Source organism: Crocuta crocuta, unplaced genomic scaffold (genome assembly GCF_008692635.1).
Source record: "Crocuta crocuta isolate KB4526 unplaced genomic scaffold, BGI_CrCroc_1.0 scaffold113, whole genome shotgun sequence".
NCBI classification, from domain to species: Eukaryota; Metazoa; Chordata; class Mammalia; order Carnivora; family Hyaenidae; genus Crocuta; species Crocuta crocuta.
In genome coordinates, this window is record NW_027530368.1 from 2,372,243 (window position 1) to 2,393,409 (window position 21,167).

The 21,167-nt window shown below is 57.2% G+C and overlaps 2 protein-coding genes across 7 annotated transcripts in view; both read left to right on the forward strand.

Moving 5' to 3' along the window:
* RAB11FIP5 (RAB11 family interacting protein 5) overlaps positions 1-16,703 on the forward strand; it is a 37,096-nt gene extending 20,393 nt beyond the window's left edge. The window contains exons 2-6 of one of the 3 annotated variants that reach the window (XM_077766288.1): positions 203-639; positions 791-1,490; positions 8,813-10,777; positions 14,003-14,192; positions 14,450-16,703. In XM_077766288.1, the coding sequence (XP_077622414.1) occupies positions 203-639; positions 791-1,490; positions 8,813-10,777; positions 14,003-14,192; positions 14,450-14,653 (3,496 nt within the window). In that variant the 3' untranslated portion in view covers positions 14,654-16,703. The remainder of the gene's footprint in view (positions 1-202; positions 640-790; positions 1,491-8,812; positions 10,778-14,002; positions 14,193-14,449) is intronic. The other 2 variants (XM_077766289.1, XM_077766290.1) reach the window with 2 other exon arrangements.
* Positions 16,704-18,313: 1,610 nt separating this feature from the next.
* SFXN5 (sideroflexin 5) overlaps positions 18,314-21,167 on the forward strand; it is a 114,051-nt gene continuing 111,197 nt past the window's right edge. For all 4 annotated transcript variants that reach the window (XM_077766291.1, XM_077766294.1, XM_077766293.1 and 1 more), the window contains exon 1: positions 18,314-18,432. In XM_077766291.1, coding sequence (XP_077622417.1) covers positions 18,331-18,432 — 102 coding nt within the window. In that variant the 5' untranslated portion in view covers positions 18,314-18,330. The remainder of the gene's footprint in view (positions 18,433-21,167) is intronic.

Consider the following 21,167-nt stretch of genomic DNA (forward strand, 5'->3'; position numbering starts at 1 on the left):
GGGATGGGAGGGTGACATGGAAGTGGTAACCTCTGCCCTGCCCAGTAACAGCCAGGAGATTCCTCTACTCAGGATGTGGTTTTCTCCATCATGGAAAAGCTGTAGATAGTTTCTCCGCTGTGAAGGCTGGGCCTGTGTGTCAGGGCAGGCAGCGGGCCCCCTGGGCCTGTGACCACAGCTGCACCCCACCCCCTTCCTGCAGGTGGTACAAACTGCACTCCAAGCCAGGCAAGAAGGAGAAAGAACGCGGAGAGATCCAAGTCACCATCCAGTTCACTCGCAACAACCTGAGCGCCAGCATGTTTGACCTGTCCATGAAGGACAAGCCTCGGTCCCCTTTCAGCAAGATCAAGGACAAGATGAAGGGCAAGAAGAAGTATGATCTGGAATCTGCCTCGGCCATCCTCCCGAGCAGCGCCCTGGAGGACCCCGAGCTGGGCAGCCTGGGCAAGATGGGCAAAGCCAAAGGCTTCTTCCTGCGCAACAAGCTGCGCAAGTCCTCCCTGACGCAGTCCAACACCTCGCTGGGCTCGGACAGCACCCTGTCCTCTGCCAGTGGGAGCCTGGCCTACCAGGGCCCGGGGGCCGAGCTCCTCACACGCTCACCCAGCCGCAGCAGCTGGCTGTCCACGGAAGGGGGTGAGTGAGTGAAGAAGGCCTTGCGCCCTGGGACCGGGGGCGGGGCTGGGGGGGCTGGAGGCGGGGCCCAGGAGGGTGGTGGGCAAAGGCCCCCCGGCCGGAACCAGGGCTTCTCTTCCTGCTGCCAACCCCATGGGTGCTTCCTTTTCAGGCAGGGACTCCACCCAGTCCCCCAAGTTGCTCACCCACAAAAGGACCTACAGCGACGAGGCCAGCCAGATGCGCGCGGCTCCGCCCCGCTCCCTGCTGGACCTCCAGGGCCACCTGGAGGCTGCCTCCCGCTCCTCGCTCTGTGTCAACGGGAGCCACATTTACAACGAGGAGCCCCAGGCCCCCCTGCGGCACCGCAGCTCCATCTCGGGCCCGTTCCCACCCTCCAGCGCCCTGCACAGTGTGTCTTCCCGGCCCGCTGAGGAGGGGACTCGGCCCGCAGATGACTCCGGGGCCAGAGGCAGCCGCAGCGCCAGCAGCTCAGAGGCGCTGCCCGGACAGGAGGAGCTGAGCTCTCAGGCCAAAGTGTTGGCCACTGGGGCCAACCGCTCTGGAGAGGAAGAGGGCGCCCGGCTCCCAGAGGGAAAGCCAGTACAGGTCGCCACACCCATGGTGGCCTCCTCGGAGGCCTTGGCGGAGAAGGAGGGAGCCCGGAAGGAGGAGCGGAAGCCCCGGATGGGCCTCTTCCACCACCACCACCAGGGGCTGAGTCGGAGCGAGTTGGGGCGTCGTGGCTCTCTGGGGGAGAAGGGGGGTCCCACGCTGGGGGCCTCCCCCCACCACTCATCCAGCGGGGAGGAAAAGGCCAAGAGTAGCTGGTTTGGCTTCAGAGAAGCCAAGGAACCAACTCAGAAACCCAGGTACGTCCTTGGCAAAACCAGCTTTGCTCCTCGGGGAGGATGCTGGGGTATTTGCAGCCTGGACCCTGGGGCAGGCAGAATGGAGCAGATCGGGTCCTCGGGCAGGCTGCTGGGGCTCTGGCTTTGCATGGTTGAGTTGGGGAGGGGGGTGCTGTTTCCCTAAGCCAGGGCTCGTTGTTGGCACATGGACGCAGGTAAGTTGCAAGGGCACAGCGCTTTGGGGGCCCAGTGGACTGAGGAGTCCAGTCTCCTGCTCGTGGGTCCTGCTTCTGAGTTGGCATGCCTACCCCTTGAGGGAGGGGGAGGAAGGGAAGAAAAGCTGGCAAGGCCATTTGTGTGAATTCTTTGCTTCCCAACCTCCACCTCTTGCCCTCTGGCCTCAAGGTCAGGAAGCCTTGGCAAGTGGAGAGGCAGGATGGAGCCTGTACCTCAGACCCTCCACCTCCAGACCCTCCACCTCCATCCCTCCATCCCCAGCTGCTCCAGCTGGCTCAGTGACCTCTTCCCCCTGAGCGACGGGAGCCACGTCATTGATGCCCCCACCCCTCTTCTCATGCACTCACCCCGAGTTACGCTGTTGGCCTGGCAGGGGGCTGTGGACAACTCCCTCGATATCTGTGACCTGCCTTCTGTCCTTGAAGACTGTTAGGGCTCTGGCCCTCTCTGTTATCCTTGGTCTTGGCATATGGCAAGTCTGGTGATGGCTGTTCTGTTGTGAATGTGCCGAGTCCCATTCATGAGCGGGGTGCCAGAGTCCTTGAGCTCAGGCTCTAGGAGAGCTCTCAGGATGGTTCTGGTGCTAAGTAGGATTCTGTACCTCGTTCCACCATTGGGACTGGCTTCCCACACACCCAAGGAATTCTCTGACACCACCTTGATGTCTTACAATTCAACTCAATCTGATACTATTTACCCGGAGATAGCATCAGACCCCACATAGGCTCAGTCTTGCAGGATTGACCCACCCCTCCTCCACCGCAGCCCACCCCAGTCACTTCGGATGCCTGTTGCAAGTCCAGGTTGTCACTTGTGTGACTGACCAAGCAGCTATAAATCAGAGGTTCCAGCGATCCCCCTCTTTCCTTGGGCTTGATTAATTTGCTAGAGTGGCTCACAGAACTTGGAAACACTTTGCTTACTAGATCACTGTTTTATTATAAAAGGCTGTAACGGAGGAACAGCCCAATGGAAGAGATACATAGGACAAGATATGGGGAAAGGGCACAGGGCTTCCATACTCTCTCCCAGCATGCCACAGCCCCAGCATCTCCATGTGTTCACCGGCCCCTGAAATCCTCAAACCTCATTCATTGTAGCTTTTATGGAGACTTCCTCACACAGGCGCTGGTGATCAAATCATTGGCCACTGGTGATTGATTCAATTTCCACCCCCTTTCTCCTCTGCAGAAATGAGGGCGAGACTGAAAGTTCAACCCTTCTCTTCATGGTTGGTCCCTCTGGCAATGAGCCCCCATCCTTAGGGGCTTTTTAAGAGTCACTGCATCAACATAAACCCAGTTATGGTAGAAAGGGGCTTGTTATGAATAACAAGATGCCCATTTCACTTTTATGCCTCTGAAGCATTTCAGGAAATACTGACAAGAGACCAAATATTAAAAGATGCTCTTATTGCTTAGGAAATTCCAAGGGTTTTGGAAGCTATGAGCCAAAAACTGTGGACCAAGACCATATATATATGAAAAGTATACATTTGGTCATTCAGATGACCAAATCACAGTATCACAGCTTTGACCCCAACCTGGCCCTTTGACTACTCCTTACTCTGACCATCGGAGGCTGCTGCATTGTCCAACAGGGTGCAGGGAGGGCCACCAGGCGTAGGTCCTAGGAGCAGATGTCTTCTCCTCCCAAGGGGGCAGGCCCCAGACAGGCAGTGTTGTCGGGCTGCTGTTTCTGGTCTCAGTGAGCATGCCCCTCCCCCGTCCACGGGTCTGTGGGCAAGAGGTGGGGTATGAAGGCTGGACACAATGAGAAAGGGTCGAGAGTGGGCCCTACAGCCATTCCCCAGCGAGGGGAGAGGACTCCTGCAGTCCTGGTTTTTCTCTTTCCCTGTGGAATTCGAGTCTATGGCCTTGCAGCCCCTGGTACGCCACAGATGGGCGGGTGGGGGTGGAGCAGACCCTGGGTGATGCTGCCCTTTCCCTCCCCTGCTATCAGTATATCAGCTTCTGTCCCTGCTTCCCGCCCCTGCTCACCAGAGCCTGGGGAACTGCCGGCAACCGTGGAAAGACAGGGAAGAAGGGGATAGGCCCGTCTCAGAAGCCCAGGCTGAGCCTGTAGCGCTGTGACGACTTAGAGATATTTGTAGGTGGTGGTCTGGAAGGAGGTGGCAGGAGACCTGGGCAGGGCATTTGCTGGGAGGAGCTAGGGTGCCTGCGTCACATGGAGCACAGACCATGAGCCCAGTGTTGTTGTCTGTGGGGCATCTCTGGGCCTTTTCCAGGGCGGACAGTTGCTCATGAGGTCATTTCTGTTCACGTACCCAGGCTTTGGGCTCAGACCTCTGCAGGCCATGACTTTGATATTGTCATCTCCTGCTTATAGCCTGTTTTCCTAATCCTGGGTCTCCATGTCTCCCAGTAGCCCTTCAGAGTCCAGAGAAGTTGGCTCATTTACAGACTTAAGGAAGCTGAGATTTTTGCCCTTCTCCTTGAATTCTGAGCTTGTCCTCAGCAGGATGGAGGCCATCCAGGCATTTCTTCCCTTCTGAGGCTCATTTGAGGGCATAGACCACCAAGGCAGGCTCTGTGGCCTTGCATCCAGGCTGGGTGGGGTGGGAGGGCTGTTTTTTTTGTCAAGTGGCCTGGCCTGGACAGGTGTGATACCTGTACAGTGAGTCCATCCACATCACCCTGGCCCCGGGCCTTGACAGAGCCAGGAAGGTGGTCTGGAAGAAACCACTGCTGGTCTTGCCCAGAGGGCTTGCTCTGGGCTTTTGAGGAGAGAATGAGAGGTGAGCTAATTTGGCAGGAAGCTGTAGGTCAGACACCCACAACTGGAGTGGCCAAAGGTAGCTGCAGGCCCCGCTGGGGCTCCGGAGTCTATCCATAGGCTCAGAGCTTCGGGGCACCTGTGCCCCAGGGTGGAGGGCTACCATTGCGGATTGCGGGGTGTTCCTCACTGGGAAGGGCAGCGGCGCCCTCTAGTGCTCCCATGTGGCACTGGTGCCCCTGGGAGAGGCCAGAAGCAGTATGTGTTGGGTGTGCAGTCTCCAGGAAAAAAAAACTGTTGCTCTTGGAGAAGCCAGTGGCTGGAAGAGAAGGAACACGGGTCTGAAGGGCTGAGAAGATGGTCCTCCTTTTCCTCCTGGCCTGGCCCTCGCCTGCCAGGCCCATGGCTGTCACACTAGGCCCCTCCCAGTGTGCCTGGGGGGTGGGGGGTGGTAGTTGAGACTCACTCAGCCCTGCTTATCAGCCCCGCTGTCGCCGTGCCTCTTGGGCTGCAGCATGAGCTCCTTATTGTGTGTTTGAGGACTGTCAGGACCAAGCGTGTTCAGCCCACCAGAGCCAAACAGGGTTGTCTTTGTGTCTGTCCCTCTCTGACCCCTTTAGAGTATAAGCTTCCTGTGGGCAGGCCACCCTGGAGCTCTCCTGCCCTGGCCCCTTCACACTAATTGTAGAACCCTGTGTACAGTAGGGGATCAAGTGCTGGATGCAGATATTTTTTTAATTGGGGTGAGTGTGGTACAGCATGGGAGCAAGTGTATTGTGGTGGCCTTTGGTGGTCTGTGCATCTGTCCTGGCCCCTCACCAGGAGTGGTGACACCGAGGTCCCAATGAGCCCTGAGTGTGCAGGGGCTGGCGAAAGCTCAGAGGTGCAGTGGCATTCCCAGTGGGGTAAACGAAGGATATGAAGTGTATCCAGTGGCCTAGAGTTAGTGTGGCCATATATCCTGTTTGTGCCTGTTTTCCTGGTATAGTTAATATTGCCCTTTTACTATATTAAAAACATTCTGGTTTAGAAGATAAATTATGTGGTGTCCTATTTATAGCTCCCTAGGCCCCTCTTTGTCACCCCATTGTGTTCAGATGATGGGAGAGGACACGCCCAGTCTCTTGGACATCTTTCCGAGGCATCAGACACATCTCAGGAGGGCACCAGGAAATCATGCCTCAGGAGGGATGGCTAAAGGGCCTGTTGGCTGGGGGTGTATGCCCCGAAGGCTGGCTTTGACCTTTTGGGGGACTGCCCGGTGGAGAGCCTTTGCAGAGCCACCTCTGGGACCAGTGTGTGGAAATTACAAGGACACACAGCTCATCTCAGCCTAAGGGGGAGCTGTCCACCAGTGAGACCCAGCCTCCAGCTACAGAGGTGGCCTGGTGATGCAGTAAGTGGCCTAGCAGTGGCAATGTTTAAGTTGAGGGGCTGTTGGAGAGAAGGGGCGATGCCGGCATTAAGGGGTGGGTTCCACCAGTTGTCCTAAGGTTCCCACAGCCCTGGAGTTTTATTCCCTCAGGTTTCTGGGGCGGAGACATTTGGACCTTTGATTTCTTTCCCCAACCTTGTTCCTAGAAAGACAAGACAAGTCAGTGTATGTTGACATCCCCGGTGCATGGTGGGGGCTGGCACTGTGCTGGGCTGGCACTGTGGGTTCTGGCCTCAGAGTATTACCTGGGGAGATAACCACATGTGGGAACGTGTCAGCTCTGTGCCAGGTAGAACAGTAGAGAGGGGAAATTTTAAAGTGAGAACCCTGAGTGTGCATCTGGCGTCGAACAAGGGGACGGGAGGCGTGGGGGGAAGGGGAGGGGGCGTTACTGGGCAGGAGGGGTGGACGGGATGCTCTCAGAAGTGCCGCCAACTCTTGGGATCCTGCTGGGCCTGGCACCTGGAGTCCCTTCCTCTAGGGAGAGCCCTTTGCTAGTTCCATACCAACGGGTTTGTGTGTACCTCTGGGGAGCCAGTGGGGGGAGGGTGCTAGCCTAGCCTGGGGCTCCTGGCCTCCTTCCTGCTCGCTCGCTGCCTCCTGCCCTGCAGTTCTGACTGCCAGCCAGATTGCAGTGAGACCACAAGGGTGAGTGGGGCCGGGCCAAGGCTGAGGGGAGTGCAGAGCCCAGTTAGGTGCTATTTAATGTTGATGGGGCTCTCTTCCTTCAGACCCCTTGGGTTACTTGTCATGAAGGGACTGGAGAGAGAGGTAGCTCAGAGTAGCTCTGTTCCTGGGGACTGAGTCCTGCTGGTACAGCTGGATTGTGTCTGGTATGGGTGCTCCAGGTGGGGGGCAGGCTGAGGGCAGGGCCTTGACCCACGTGGTGGGACATTGCTCTCCGTGGTCCCCGAGGTAGGCACTTGCTTGGAGTGAAAGGAGAAGGGACGTTTGTGGGGCTTAGGACTCTGGGCCCAGGATTTGCCCTCTTTTGGTATCTTCACCATGTCAGGACCACAGAGGCAGAGCAGTGCTGGGAAGCCTGGTGGGTTGGGAGTCGATGGGACTCTCTTACCCTCTACCCCGCACCCAATCTCTAGGTGGTAGCATGAGGCCAAGAAGCCGCACTTGGATGAGGAGTTAGTATAGGGCAGAAGAGTCAGGAGAGTCTCTGGAAGCTGGATTCTTAAGCGAAACCCAGAGTTGGGGACCTGGCCGTGCCCTGCCTGTGTGGCTGGGATCACAGACTCACAGACTGTTGTGGGAAGCCCACCTTTGCTGCTGGTTGAACTGGATTCCTTCCCGTTGCCTGCCCCCCGTGTCTGCAGACAAGCCGGCCCTGCCTCTGCCCCACTCTGTCTGGGCCCTGGGTTCCTAAGAATCCTGGTGAACTCCAGACTTCCTGGCTTCCTTCGTAGGTGCCCCTCCCACCCCAGCCTGCATTCCATACAAGCTGGTCGGTGAAACCTGGATTCTGCTCCCCAGCTACCACCCCCCTGCCCCTGTGCCTGCCCCCAGTGTTTCTCTGGGGGAAACAGCAGCGTGAGTGGAGAAGATGGAGATGAAGGAGTTCCCCAGGATAATCACCTGGGCAGGGGCCGCAGAATGGGAGTCTTGGGGCTTAGACTGGGGGCTGGAAGATGGGACTCAGGGAGTAGGCGAGGAAACTGTGGTCTGGACCTAATAGGTGGGCTCAGCCACCAGGCAGCTGTAAACCACTGTCAGAGTCCAGAGTCCTGAAAACTGGGGCATGGGGCCCCCCTTTTAACCTGCACTGCCTTCCTGGTTTTCTGTTTCCTGGGCTGTCCTGGGGAAGCCAAGAAATCAAGTTTCGAAGTCTGCCCCAGCCCACAGCCCTACAGTCAGCTGTGCACCATAGGTAAGGTGCAGGTGCAGGGAGTGCTCCCTCTTGGAGAGGACTCTGGTGGTGGGGGTCCAGCAAGTGTTCACCAGTGTCTGTGGGAGTGGAGGTTCACTGCCATGGAATGGATTTCCCAGGGGAGCCAGTGACCTATCTGTGTGGGGGTATAAGTGGGGGACATGGTGAAGATACCAAAAGAGGGCAAATCCTGGGCCCAGAGTCCTAAGCCCCACAAACAAATCCCCCTCTGGGGTGCCCCTGGTGACACTAGAGTTGCTGCTGCTGCCGCCTTCCGGCCTTTGTCTCCTGAGCAGGGCTGCTCGCGAGGCTGGCCTGTGGGTGCCCTTGGTGACGGGCCCCCTCTGCAGGGTGCTGGGCCATGTGGATGCCTGACAGCAGACATCCTCAGCACTGTCTTGCTGTCCATCTGGGCGGGTTATGGAACCCCCACAAGAAACGAGAGGGGTGGGTTCTTTTTACTGCCATCTTACCATGCCTGATGACTGCGCCATCATTACCTCCTGTTTCTGCAAGGCGTCAGCAGAACACACCTGCTTCAGCAGTCAGAGTGCCAGGCGCCCTGCTAGGTTCTATTAGCACTGGATCTAATAGATCCAGCCGGATCTCAGATCTCGAGGCCTGGCCTTTCCCTGGTCTCCTTATCCCCTCCAAGCACCTGGTATTTTTTTCCTCTCTCGGTCCTTAAAGGGATATAGGGCACTTTCTGATTGGTTCTGTAGACATGAGTCTGGTGTTGAGTAGCCACTTCAGCATGTGGGCCAGTTAAAGAACACTTACTTTTGGCTGGGATCCTGGCTGTAAAGTGGGATTATTGCTTTCTGAGGTTGGCGTGAGGATTCAATGAGCTGTCCAGCATCTTCCTCCTTGAGCAGCACCTAATAATGTCACCTGTTGGGGCCTTCCCTTTGTCTCCCGGCCCACATACCTGAACCCAGGTACCAGGCATGTAGTACCTCGCCCAAGGCAGGTGGGGGGCAGGCGTGTGGTCTTCAGCAGGGGCGTTTCCAGTCTTGGCATTAACCAGGAGGCTCACGGTTTTGTCTCCCTCCACAGCCTGGACGTGTCTCCTCAGGTAGAACCTGACCCAGCTGCTCTTCCTCACCACCTCCCCTGCTCCCCCTGTGCTACGGCCCCCCCCACTCCTGCTCCCACCGCTGCTCCCATGCTAAGCACTAACCTTTTTGCAGCCGCCTCCCCCGCTGCTGCCACTGCTGCTGCCGCCTCCGCCGCCCCTGAAGCCACCCCATCTGGATTCTTGGGTCTCACCAACCCGTTCCTCACCTCCATGCAGAGCAACCCTTTCTTCGAGGAACTCATAGCCGACATAGCACTAAACTCTCCTTCACCTGCTCCCTCTCTCCCCAGTGCCTCGAGGGCCAGCCCCACCCCCCTGGCCTCCCCTGGGAAAGCCCCGCCTGAGTGGGACGACACCTTCAACGTCTTTGCTGCCAGCAGGCTGCGTCCAGAGGCCAGGAGCAAGATCCTGGCCCCTGCAGGAGTGGGGCTGGAGGTGACTGGGCTGCAAGACCAAGGCTGTGGGGCCATGACAATGAAGGCAGCTGAGCCCCGGGGGGACCCTGGGGGAGGAGGAAGAGGTGGGAGCAGCGTGTGGCTGGAGCCCAGGGTTCCTCTGGACTTGGGACTGGACCGCCAGAGCGTGAGCGCGGCTGACCTGGGGCCCCTTGGGTCAGTAGGGGCCGGCCTGCCCTCTACGTCAGCCCAGCTGCACCCGAGAGCCTCGGACTCTGAAGCAGACAGGGAGCCACCAGCCCCAGCAGGGGAAGCAGGGCAGAGTCCAGCAGAGAGTGCGACATCTCTCTTTAGCTCTCCAGAAGTGATCAGTGTGTGGGAAAGGCTGCCTGGCCCAGACGATGCCCCCGAGGGCCGGGAGGAGGCCTCCCGAGGCGAAGGCCAGCGTTTGCATGAGCTCAATACAGCTGAAGATTCATGGCCTTGGGATGTGGTCACCATTTCTCCTGCAGCTGAGATGTCCTCACCGGTCCTGCGGGGTGAGTCTGATGAGCAGCCGCCTTCCGAGATGCACCCAGAGTCACCAGAAGCTGTGAGCCCCAAGGGGAGTGAGGGGCCTCCCCCACTGGAGCCTGAGCCTGAGCCCGAGCCCGAGCCCCAAACTGAGAAGGTGCTGGACAAGGAACTGCAGCCCAGCAGGCCACCTCCCAAGCCGCCACGCCTCTTCACAGCCTCAGATTCCCAGGAGAAGGAGGACCAGGAGGTGGTGGCTGCTGTGGGGGGGCTGAGAAGCAGGGGGGCAGAGATAGGAGGAGAAGACGACCTTCCAAGTATGCTGGCTGCTGGTCTGCAGGAGGCCAAGGAGGAGGGCGAGGCACCTGGGTCGGAGTCTGACAGCCATTCTTCCGGAACCCTGCTGGGTGGGCCAGGCCTGGAAGATGTAGTGGAGGGTGCCAGCCCTCCTGTGTCTGGGCCCTACTTATCCCTGCCCTCTAGCCCCACACCCCATTACTCAGAGAGCTTGGCTCCTCAGAGTCAGCAGATCTGGGAGGCTCCAGAGAAAGGAGGGAGTCCTGAGGGTCCTGAGGCCCAGAGCCAAGGACCAGTGGGAGAGGAGCTTGGGCCCCTGCCAGGAGGCTCCCAGCACACTGACCTCTGGGCCTCAGAGGAGGATGCCTCGAACCCCTTTTTGTCTCAGGGGAACCAAGACCCCCCCAGTCTCCCGTCCACATCCCCTCCAGGGTCCAGGGAATCTTCCATCCTCTCTGGTCCAGAAGAGCTGCCCACGCCCCCAGAGCCTGCTTTTCCACCGCCCCCTCTCCCGCCCTGGGCCAGCCATCGCCATGGGGGGCCCAGCCCTCCATGCTCCCCTCTTCCTGGAGCTCGGCCCCTGACTTCTTCCTCCTCACCCCCTGGGGAGCCGGCCTCCTCCCCTGGGGGCTCCCCTGCCCCACTTGGGGAGGACCACGCTGCAACCACCCCAGCCTCCCCGCTTGTGCTTCTGCCCTTGGAGACACGACCAGCTGAGGAGCCACAGCCCAGTGCCAGGTGAGCGGTGAGCTGCCACCCTGAGAATACTCTGCCAGAGGAGGTGGGCGGAGGGGGGGCACAGCAGCCCAGGGGCTAGCGTGTTCACATTCCAGCCTCAGCCCTTCCAGGGGCAGATGAAGGGCTCCTTTACCCTGAGGCAGGGTAGGGGAGGCTTTGAAGAAAGGAGCCCTTCTGCGGCACCTGTTCTGAAGCTGTCTCCTTGGATCCTTGGGCAAGCAGAGGTCCAGGGGGTGAAGAATGGAGTGGGGAGATCCACTGTGGGCCGGCAGGGGAAGGGGGATGAGAGTTCAGGCACTCAGCTGCAAGGGGAGCTGGGTATTGGGGGCAGAGAAGCTTGTCATATGGGGGCCACGTCCTCTGCCGCAGGCCCAGGAGAACAGGCTGTGGGAGGCAGAGAGCCAAGGAGGGACCGATATAGAGGTCAGTCGGAGAGAAAGCCCAAGAGCTGCTTAGAGGACAGAAGAACACAAACACCCACTCCCCCACTCAGAAGAAAGGGTCTGTAGCCCCATTAGTTGCCTCATTGGTTTGTATCTGTGCCTTTTCAGGGGGTGGGACTGTGCTGAGTGGACACTGGATGCCTGTGTGATTGTGGTCACCGTGGCATTGACCTGTTTTGGAAGATTGCTGAGGCCGTGACCTCCCCAGGTTGACTGGTGCAGGGTGACCAGAGCTGAGGTCTGGAGACCCAGGTCACTTGGGGTTGATGGGGAGCAGCGAAGTGTAGTGCTCTAGGAGCCCTGAGTGAAGTAGGGGAGTAAAGGGGGCTGCATTTTCTGCTGAATAGAGCAGGGTGAGGGTCTTGAGGAGCAGGACAGGCTCCTGGACTAGAGCCCCCAGCCCACTGGCTCATACATTTAGTTTTCCAAATTCATGGAGCACCCACTGTGTGTCAGACACTAAACAGAGATGAAAGTCACGCCTGGAGAGTGTCCAATCCAGTGAGCAAGACAGAAGTGCACGCAGGAAGCACCGGTCCACGGGGCGCATGCTGATGTGCCAAAAGTGGGAGGCAAGGAGTTTGGGCTACCCTTGAGTGCCGTTCCAGTGGTCCGTGGTGAAAGTAGAGGTGGGGGAGAGGAGGTGGTCACGGCTTCCTTGCTCTGATGACGGTGTCCTTAGCTGGCCCTGCTGTATTCCAGCCTCACTTCTAATTATACTCACTAGCTTTAGGAAGCTGTATTCCCTTCAGAGCTGGCTTCTTGTAGAACTCAGCATGTTCCTTACATCATGATGTAGATGGGCCAAATAGAGCTATCCCCATTTCTCAAATGAGGAAATGGGAGTCCTTGAGAGCTGTGGGGTCCAGGGTCCCTCCGATGTGTGGGGGCAATCAGATTTAGAGCCCAGGACCTGTTCAGGGTTTCTTTATGCCACCCCGGTATTCCTGTCTCCCCAGGCACAGCCCATAGGTAGCACTAGAGCAGCTTTTAAGCTCCTATCCCTAATGCAAACTCTTGGTTGGTTTTCCCTGCTCTCTGGCCCCTCCCTGGCCTCTTTGCCACTCTTCTCAGGTTTTGAGACTGAATCCATGGCCCTGTCCTGAGTAGCAGAGTTGGCTTCTCTGGGTCTGGGCACTCCCTCCTCCAATGGAGCTCAGGGCTTTGGGCTAAGCCAGTTTGCTTCCTACTTCTGAATAGTCCAAACCCTGGGAAAAGGTTAGTTGATTTGAGGGCCTGCTGCTTGCAGTTTGCATACCTGTCACAGGTACAGGGTGTTGGGGGATCCCAGAGCAGGGTCACTTGTGCCAGCTTGGGGGAATCAGGAAAGTTTCCTAGGGGAAGTGGCCTTGCATAGCTTTGAAACATGAAGAGGAGTTAGTAGGCCAGCAGGTGAAGAGCCAGTGTTGCAGGCAGAGGGACAGCTTTTAAAAGAGCTTGCAGGTGAGAAAGATCACATTTCCTGGGTTGCTGCAGTGTGTGAGGAAGAAGGGACCCAGGAGGAAAGTGCAGGGCCCAATCGTATATCGTGTTTTCTTATCTGATAGAGAACCAGTAAAGGCTGTTTAAGCGTTGGAGAGGCTGAGCTAGTTCACAGTCCCGTAGCAGCACGCGGGTGTGTTTGGAGGTGGACAAGACTCCCTTGGAGGAGCTGAGTTAGCAGTTGTAGCTGGAGGAAGTTTAGCTCGCACTGGCTTGGAGAGGAGGGGATGGGGTGAGAGAAGATGAGAGGGAGCAGGGCTTGATTTCTGTTCGCCCTGCAGCTGAGCAGTGGGGGCGGAATCAGAGGGATTCGCAGGTGTCTGACTGGAGCCACTCACTGCTGGGAGGGACACAGGAAAGAACAGATAGGACACACATGGAAGGGAGTATGACGTGCCTGAACTGGACCCGGTGTGGAGCGAACCAGCCTCCAACTGTATGTGAGCCTAGAGCTCAGGGTGAGGTCTGGGCTGCAGCCGGACATTAGGGGTGGTGGGAGCCATGGTGGGGAGGGGAGAGATCCAAGGGCAGACCAGCAGTTAAGACTGAGAGGAGACCATTAGAGGTCAGAAAACCAGCTGGAGGTCTTGGGGGAAAAATGAGGGAGAGCAGGCCGAAGGAAGGAGTGGTCCGGGTGTGAACTCCACAGAAAGGTCAGGGAGTTGAGACCCGAGGGGTTGGTGGACTCGGCAGGAACACTTGTGATGGTCTGGCGGGGCCAACGTCCCGTTCTGATGGGTTGAGGAGTCACAGAAGGTAAGAATTTGTAGAGACAGAATGCAGTGTGCATGCTCTGGGGCTGGGGGAGGAGGATGGGGAGGTGGGGACTGAGTCAAGGGAGGGTTTCTCAGGCCTGTGTAAATGCTGAAGGGAAGCAACCAGTAGAGAGAGGTGGGGACCCAAGTGTTCTAGTCTGCCCAGGCCTTTCCTGGTTTGAGCACCCAAAGTCCTACACCTTGGGAATCCCCTGTCCTGGGAAAATTGGGAAACTGGGAGAGTTGGTCAGTCCCCTAGAGAAAGGAGGCAGTATGGNGGCTGTGGGCCGGCCTCTTCTGTCCCTGGGAAGCGACATGTCTTCTGAGGGAATAAACTGGAGAGGCTGCAGGCAGTGAGGGAGGAAGAGGGGAGGGTTGCTGACAAATGAAGGGAGCAGCCACCCGAGGCCCTGGCTGTGTAGGGGCACCTGCCACCACGTGGTGGTTTGTGTCCAGCAGACCTGCTCGCCCGCAGAGAAGGTGGCCCCATGTTTTTGTTGCGCTGCCCGCCCTCCTCATAAGGCGTCTCCTCTCTGTGTCCGCAGCCCCCACCCCGTGAAGCCCCTCAGTGCTGCCCCTGTGGAGGGCAGCCCGGACAGGAAGCAGCCCCGCTCCAGTCTGAGCACAGCTCTGAGCAGTGGGCTGGAGAAGCTCAAGACAGTCACATCTGGTGGCATTCAGCCAGTGGCTCCAGCCCCCCACGTTGGCCAGACTGTGGACGCCAAGCGGCTGAAGGTGAGGCCCGGCAGGATGCCAGGGGGCGTCAGAGCAGACGTGGTGGTGTGGAGAGAGGAAGAGCAGGGTGGTGCTGGGCAGAGCGGAGCTAAGAGTAGGCCTGGTCCCTGCACCAGAGCCCTGAAGCCAGTTAGGCTGTCTCTCGCATTGGAGACAGAGGCCGCTCCAGGGGCCTGTAGGGGTGAAACCCGGGTGTTGGTGGGTGGGCGGGCAGGTAGGCCTGAGGCTGCCCTGCTCATGCTCATTCCTGGTCTCAGGACTCGGGTGTGCTGGACCAGTCGGCCAAGTACTACCACCTGACCCACGACGAGCTCATCGGCCTGCTCTTGCAGCGGGAGCGCGAGCTGAGCCAGCGGGAGGAGCATGTGCAGGAGCTGGAGAGCTACATTGACCGGCTGCTGGTGCGGATCATGGAGACCTCACCCACATTGCTGCAGATCCCCCCTGGCCCCCCCAAGTAGCCCTCCTCACCCCTGCCCCCGGGAGGGTCTGCGTGGACCCACTGCCCAAACAGGGCTTGCACCGCCCTCCCTCCCGCTGAACTCACTCTCACCTGGGCAGGCTGCTGTCTGTCCTCCGTTGTCGCTCCTTGCTCCTCCTCCCTTCTGCCTCCGTGGGGGCTGCTGGAAGGGGGACCCTTTGGACTCCCATTGGAGGCATCAGGTTCCGTGTACAACTTGTGTGTTTGGGGGAGCCCTCAGTCTTTCCCACCTGCCTATTTTCATATCCCTTAGTTTTGGGGGCTCCAGGGAACTGGAACAAAGAATTTAGTCCTCAAGTCGGAGTAGGGGTAAGCTGCAATTTGATGTGGCATCTGGGACATACTTTATTACCCTACAACAATGATCAGTCATTTCATCCGAAGCTAAACCCTTGTCCTCCTCATCTGTCTTCAACCCCTGGAGAGCTCCTAGCATTACCGGGGCTGTGGCAGGAACCAAGCTGCCCATTTTGGAGTCATGGGCAACTGGAGCCTCATGTCTGTTCCCTTGAGAGCAAGGAGCCTGTATGGTCTGGTCTCATCTCTGCTGTGTCCTGATTTTTGTGTGTTTCCAGCTGTTTGCAGAATGAGTGCCACATGGATGGATGGGGATGATGTGTGTTCTCCAGCCCCCCCGCCCCCCCTCTCTGATCTTCCCATTGAGTGTCACGTGTGAATGTATGGAGAGCTGGGGCAAGTGTGGGGAGAGCACCTCCTCACCTACCTCCAAGCTGTCGGCCCCTCCAGGCCTCAGGGCTTTGGGCTGCTTATGTTTGGGGATCAAGCCTCCATCTTTGTTTTTGTTGCCTGTCCAGATGCCAAAACTCTGTGCTGCAGCAGGGTTTGAACTTTTGGAAACCAATTAAAATGTGCCTTTTGTGGGTGGGGTCAAGAGCCTCTGGATGTAGACCTCTCTCTCTGTTTGGTGTCCCCGTCCCTCCCTGCTGAGCACATGGGGCTGGGTCTGTCAGAGCCCTGGAAATGGGAAAGGAGGATGGTGAGACTCACTGCACGCTGTGCCCCTCCCCCAGAATTCATTTCAGTTAAGGGTCTGGTGAAGCTGCCACTGCTCCTTTAACTTTCCTGCCACCTTCTTCTCCTCCCTCAACCCCAACTGAGGAGGGTCCTAGGCTAAAAACTATATTCTGGAAGTGGGAGGCCCCACTCTGCCTATACTTAGGAAAAAGGCTTTATTACTCTCCTCTCCATCCACTAGCTGCTCTCCCAGCCTGTCCCTTCTGCCCCATGGCCTTGCCTGGCTTGGCTGCAGTGCACTTTGAAATGAAGTGTCTATCTTTTGGCCCAGCCCCGGTTTGCTTGCGAAAACCATGGCAGGCTTCCCCTGGCATCCACAGGGAACCTTTAGTGGCTTGGGGGTGCCCTGCTTTAGCAAGAGTTTTGGGGTAAGGAGGTGCTGAAGGAGGATACTTTTGGCCTAGTGGAGAGGTGAGAGCTTGTCTGGAATCACCTCCTCTTCCGGAGAGAGCCTGTGGGATCTCTTCGACAGCCTTGGAAGGACATGTGCTCTGTGGATGATGTTTTCTGCTAGGATGAAGCAGAGGAGCCCCCACACATCGGGGGAAAGCCCCTGTAATGTTATCTACCTTAAGGATCACTCATCAAAGCTGAGGAAAATGTCCCCAGGTGTCTAGATCTTGGGTCATGTTTTTTGGGGGTCAGTGGGGGTTGGGTAGGAATCTTTTCTGGGAGAAGGGGAGCACTCCTCTACTATGTATTCTTCTGGGCTCTATCCATTATCAGCCCTGACCCTGATCTTCCACTCATCCTTGATTGTGGGTCTCCAAAATGCCCAGGGCAAGGATGTCTTCAGAAGAGCTTTGAGTTGAAGTCCAAGGTTCTTGTTGGATGTCTCTGCTCCTCGTCACGACTTGGAGAGTTGCAGGTGGGGTGGGCAGAGAGCAGGCACAGTTCTGCTTTGCTGTTTGTCTTCCTAGTTGTAACTCCTGTTTATAAAGAGCTTGTTCTTCATGTTTTGAGCACTTTATGAAGAATAAAAAGTTCATATACTGCAGGTGGCTCTATTGTGTTCCTGTTTTGATAAATGTATGTAGGAGGCTCCCTGGGGGAAAAGGCGGGTAACGGGGTTTTTGGATGCCACTGCCCCTGTCTTAATGTCAGGGGCAGCAGCACAGCGTTGACAAGTGGCATGGACTCAGTCTTTTCTTTGCCGAGATACCCACATTTATTGAGCACTGTGGGGGGAATACAGAGAGTAAAATGTGAAACCACACAGTCTAGTAGGGAAAGATACAAATCCAAGATACAAACGGTTCTTCATAGCTAGCTAGACTGTCTCTCCAGCTTTAGGAATCATCTGTTTCTTGTGGTTTTTGTTGGTGGGTGAGGTGGGTGAGGAACTGGCTGCTACAGATCATGCATTGTCCAGAAAGACATGAGTAGGCATAAGCCAATACTGCACCTCACCTTGAGACTAAGGAGACCCAAAGTGGGATTCCCTAGGATCAAAACTATTTCTACTGCCCTCTTGGGTAGCTTCCTTTTCATCCTCCCAGCCTGGCTCACTGACCAGATGATTCATCTGAGAACCTTCTACTCTGTTCTGCACAAGTGTGTTTATTATCCTTGCTGGTGTCTTGCTCTATGATATGCAGCACTTTCTTACCTAAAGTCCTTGTAGTGCTTAATAAACATTACTGAACCCCACTCCCCACTCCCACTTCGCTTCTTGCCTGGGAATTGAACTGAGGAGGGATCTTCTTAGTTGGACAAAGGAAGTGGAAGCTGCCAGGGCTCTGAAGCTCCTACTGTTTAACTCACACGGTCAATGCATATTCGAGTCCCTATTGGGAGTCCTCCCAAGCCTGGCACTGAGGACTTCGCAGTGAATCAAAAGGTCATACATCCTGTCTCATGGACCTCACAGTAGGAAGCACATGGGCAAAGCCATAAATAATTAAAAGTGCGAAGGCTGCAAGGAAGAAGTGCTGGATACTATAGGAGCATAGCGGATTTTGGGAATGTAGGGTGATGGATCGGGAAATGCAATGTTTAGGCTGAGGTCAGGAGAGTCAGAGTCAGGCAAAGATAAAGAGTTTTTTGGGTTCAGAATGTACAAGCGTCAGGGGCGGGGAGCCCGCCAGCATGTTCCCCGTACTCAGTATCAGGATGGCTGGAGAGCACAAGGGGAGGGGCAGGGTGTCGGCAGAAGAAACTGCATTAGGGCCCCGCAGTGCAAGTCCTTGCAGAAAGCCTTTCGAGATTAACCCGGAGCCTTCGTCCATCTGGTGCCGGGTCGGAGCCGCTTGACTAGGGCTCTTTTGGGCGAGAGCTCCGGGAGCGACACCCTCCGCAGCCACTGAAACTTCTAGGGGCAGGATACCAGCGAGGGATAGCCCTGTGGCCCCCTATCGGGACCGTAGAGTCGTACACGCACGCTCTTCCCATACTGCCGAGCCCTGCAGAACTGGCGGCAGGAACCGAGACCGGGTTTGAATCAGCACAACTCTCTCCGCAGTCTAGGGTTGTCAAGCGCTGTGACTAGAAAAACTACACTCCCCACAATCCCTTGCGCCCCCGGCTCGCTGCGGTTGCTTATGGCCAATCGGGAGAAGCAGCTGTGGCGGGGGCCGAGGAGGGACATTTTAAAAGGGCCGGAGATTGCAGGCGTCAGTGGCCATGGCGGATACAGCGACTACAGCATCGGCGGCGGCGGCTAGTGCCGCTAACACCTCGACCGATGCACCTCCTTTCCAGCTGGGCAAACCTCGCTTCCAGCAGGTGAGGACCGAGCTATGGTCTGAAGGTCGGCGGGTGGCACAGGGAGGGTGCGCAAACTCCTCTTCAAAATCTCCTTTTAGTCCTAGGGTCCTCAGACCTGCAGCCACCGGGGAACCTTGCAGCTACTGCCTCGGGGACCTCGGCCACAGCCATCCCTTTCCCATTGGCGAGCAGGGTGGGCGAGGACTCCCATTTCAGCTTCCTATTGGCCGCCGGTGCCATCACTCCTCTGTTGCCCGCGCCCTCCAGCCTTTCCCGCCCGAGGCGCTCTGTGATTGGCCACTGATGGTCGCGGCCGGGGAACCTGGCGCCCCGGGTCCGAGCGGCTTCTGCAGGGTCGCTTTGGACTGTGCAGCCAGCCACTCCCGGCGGAAAGTTCGAGTCCGGTTCTGGATGACAAGTTGGCGTGGCGGAGATGCCTTCTAACTTTCCCTGGGTGGGGACTGACATTCTTTCCGAGCTGCTGGCGGAGCCCCTGGGCTGTGTCCGACCCCGCGGTCACACTCCCAGCCCTTGACCCCAACCAGGTCGCTGTGTGCGATGATTTAGGGCCACGGGCCGAGGGGGGGGGTCCCCGCGACCTGGCGACACCTTTCCCCTCCAACGGGGAATTTGCTGATGCGAGTCGGCCGGATGGTGCCCTGCCGGGGATGGAACGAGGACGTGCAGGGAGAGCCGGGGTGCGGAGGAAACGCTGTGTCATCCCCTGGGGCCGCGGGCTGTCGGAAGAGTCCGCGTTCCCGGGAGCCCGCTTCAGCTCCCTCCCCCGGTGCGACCTCCGAGGAGGGTCTCCGGCACCCGGGCCTTGGCGCCGCCGAGCGTTCGGCTCTTTGGACGCGATCGGGCTCTTTGGAGCACGGTGACAGTGGCCCTTTAATACCTGGGGACCCCCGACAGGGCGTCACTAACTCGTCCTCTGCTACGGAGATGAGGCTCGAACCGACAGCCTGGACGTGCGACCAGGGCTGAACGCTTGGAGGGGCCGTTCCCACGCTGCGGGCCGCCTCAGACCCTCGGTCCTCCACTGCCTCCAGCGCGGAGGAAGTGGACTTTCTTAGGAAAAGGGCAAAGAGGCTCGACTGAAGTGAACTGGGTTTGCCTTGGGTGGGGGGCAGCGGAGGCGGACAGAAAGAAGTTTGCAGGAAGAAAGGAAATTGTACAAGGTCGGTGAGGTGGTGGGTTTGTGTGTGTGTGTTTGCGGGGTTTTTTGTTTTGCTTTTTGGTGGTCGTGGTTGTGTGGGAGAGGGACTGCTTCCAGCAAAGTGGTGCACCGAGCTTCACTGATAATTAAGGAATTAAGCCCCTGAGCCTTCCGAAAAAAATGTCCTCACTGTTTTAAAACAGGACTTTAATTCCTTAAAAAAAAAAAAGCCATCTCAGCATGTAGGTGTCAGAACAAGACTGGCATCTTCCTGGCCAGTGCAGGGTGCTGCCTAGGGTGAGACTGTCAGGGGTGCCTCTCCCTGCACCTGAGTGACCATTCATTGGCTGTCCCCCTTTCCTAGCCCTCCATACACATTCTACTCACTCTTTAAGGATCAGCCAGGCCTCCTGCTCTGGAAACACTTCCTCTCTTCTTCCATATGATATTATCCCTGACCAGGGGACCAAGTCACTGACTCTTCCCTGACCCTCCCCTTTGGCCACCCCAAGTGGGATCTTCTTAAGTTAGCCTTTAGTGACAGTCTGTCCTGTGTTCCTCTAATACTAACTTGTTCTCCTCACCCCTTGTGTGCATGTTTTGAGAGAAGGGGCTGGTCTTCCCCTCCCTTGTCTCTGTCTTACCCCGAGGTGGGGCTAGACACATGGTGATGTGCTGAATAAAGATTTGTGGGTTGTCTTTTCCGGGTACCTGTTCTGGGACATTCAGTCACACAACACACAGTTATTGAGAACTTCCCAGTGGCCTTAATGACTGAGCCCTTTGCTGTGATCACCGCTGGAGCCATATATACACATTTGAGATTACTCCAGTCATTGCCATATCTCTTTTTGGCACCGCTCTTGAGGGCAATAAAAGTGTTTGTTGTATTTGCTTTGGAAGCGCCCTTCCTCCAGCATAGTGACTTGCAGAAAGCATAGTGCAAGTGATTGCTCATGTGAAGGAACTTCTCACCGCTCCCCTGCCCCCTCCTGCTCCTGACACACCACAGCCCAATCTGCCACCCAGTTGCCACCCAAGAGACCTGCGAGTCCCCCTGTACACTTCCCTTCCTCTCCTCACCCTCTAAATACAACCAGAGGCCCAGTGTTCTCATCTCTCGAAACAGCTCTCAAATTCACCGGTTTCCCCTGCTGGAATCCTGGATCAAGCCGCCATTATCTATCTCCGAGCCTGTGGAAGCCTAACAGGTCTCCCTGCTTCTACTCTGGCTCCCTTCCAATCCCAACCTTCTTCCACTTAGCAGTCTCAACAGTGCAGGTCTGATCAGGTGACTCCCTCCACTCCCCCGCCACACACTTAACCACTCTCCAGTGGCTTCCCCTGCTTCTGAGATAATCACCTCCCTTTAGAAGAGGCCCCAAAGGCCCACATGGCCCACCCATGCTGACTTCTTCCTGAAATCAGACCCTCCCCCTCCCCCTCAAACCCTCCCTCCTACCACACTGGCTGCTTGCAGCCACTTGAACCCTGAGTGGTTCATCATCCAGAGCCCACGCCAGGGACACCACCCTCCGTCCCCAACTAGTCTCATCGCTTTCTGCAAGACTGGGTACAGACAGTTCTCTTCTCA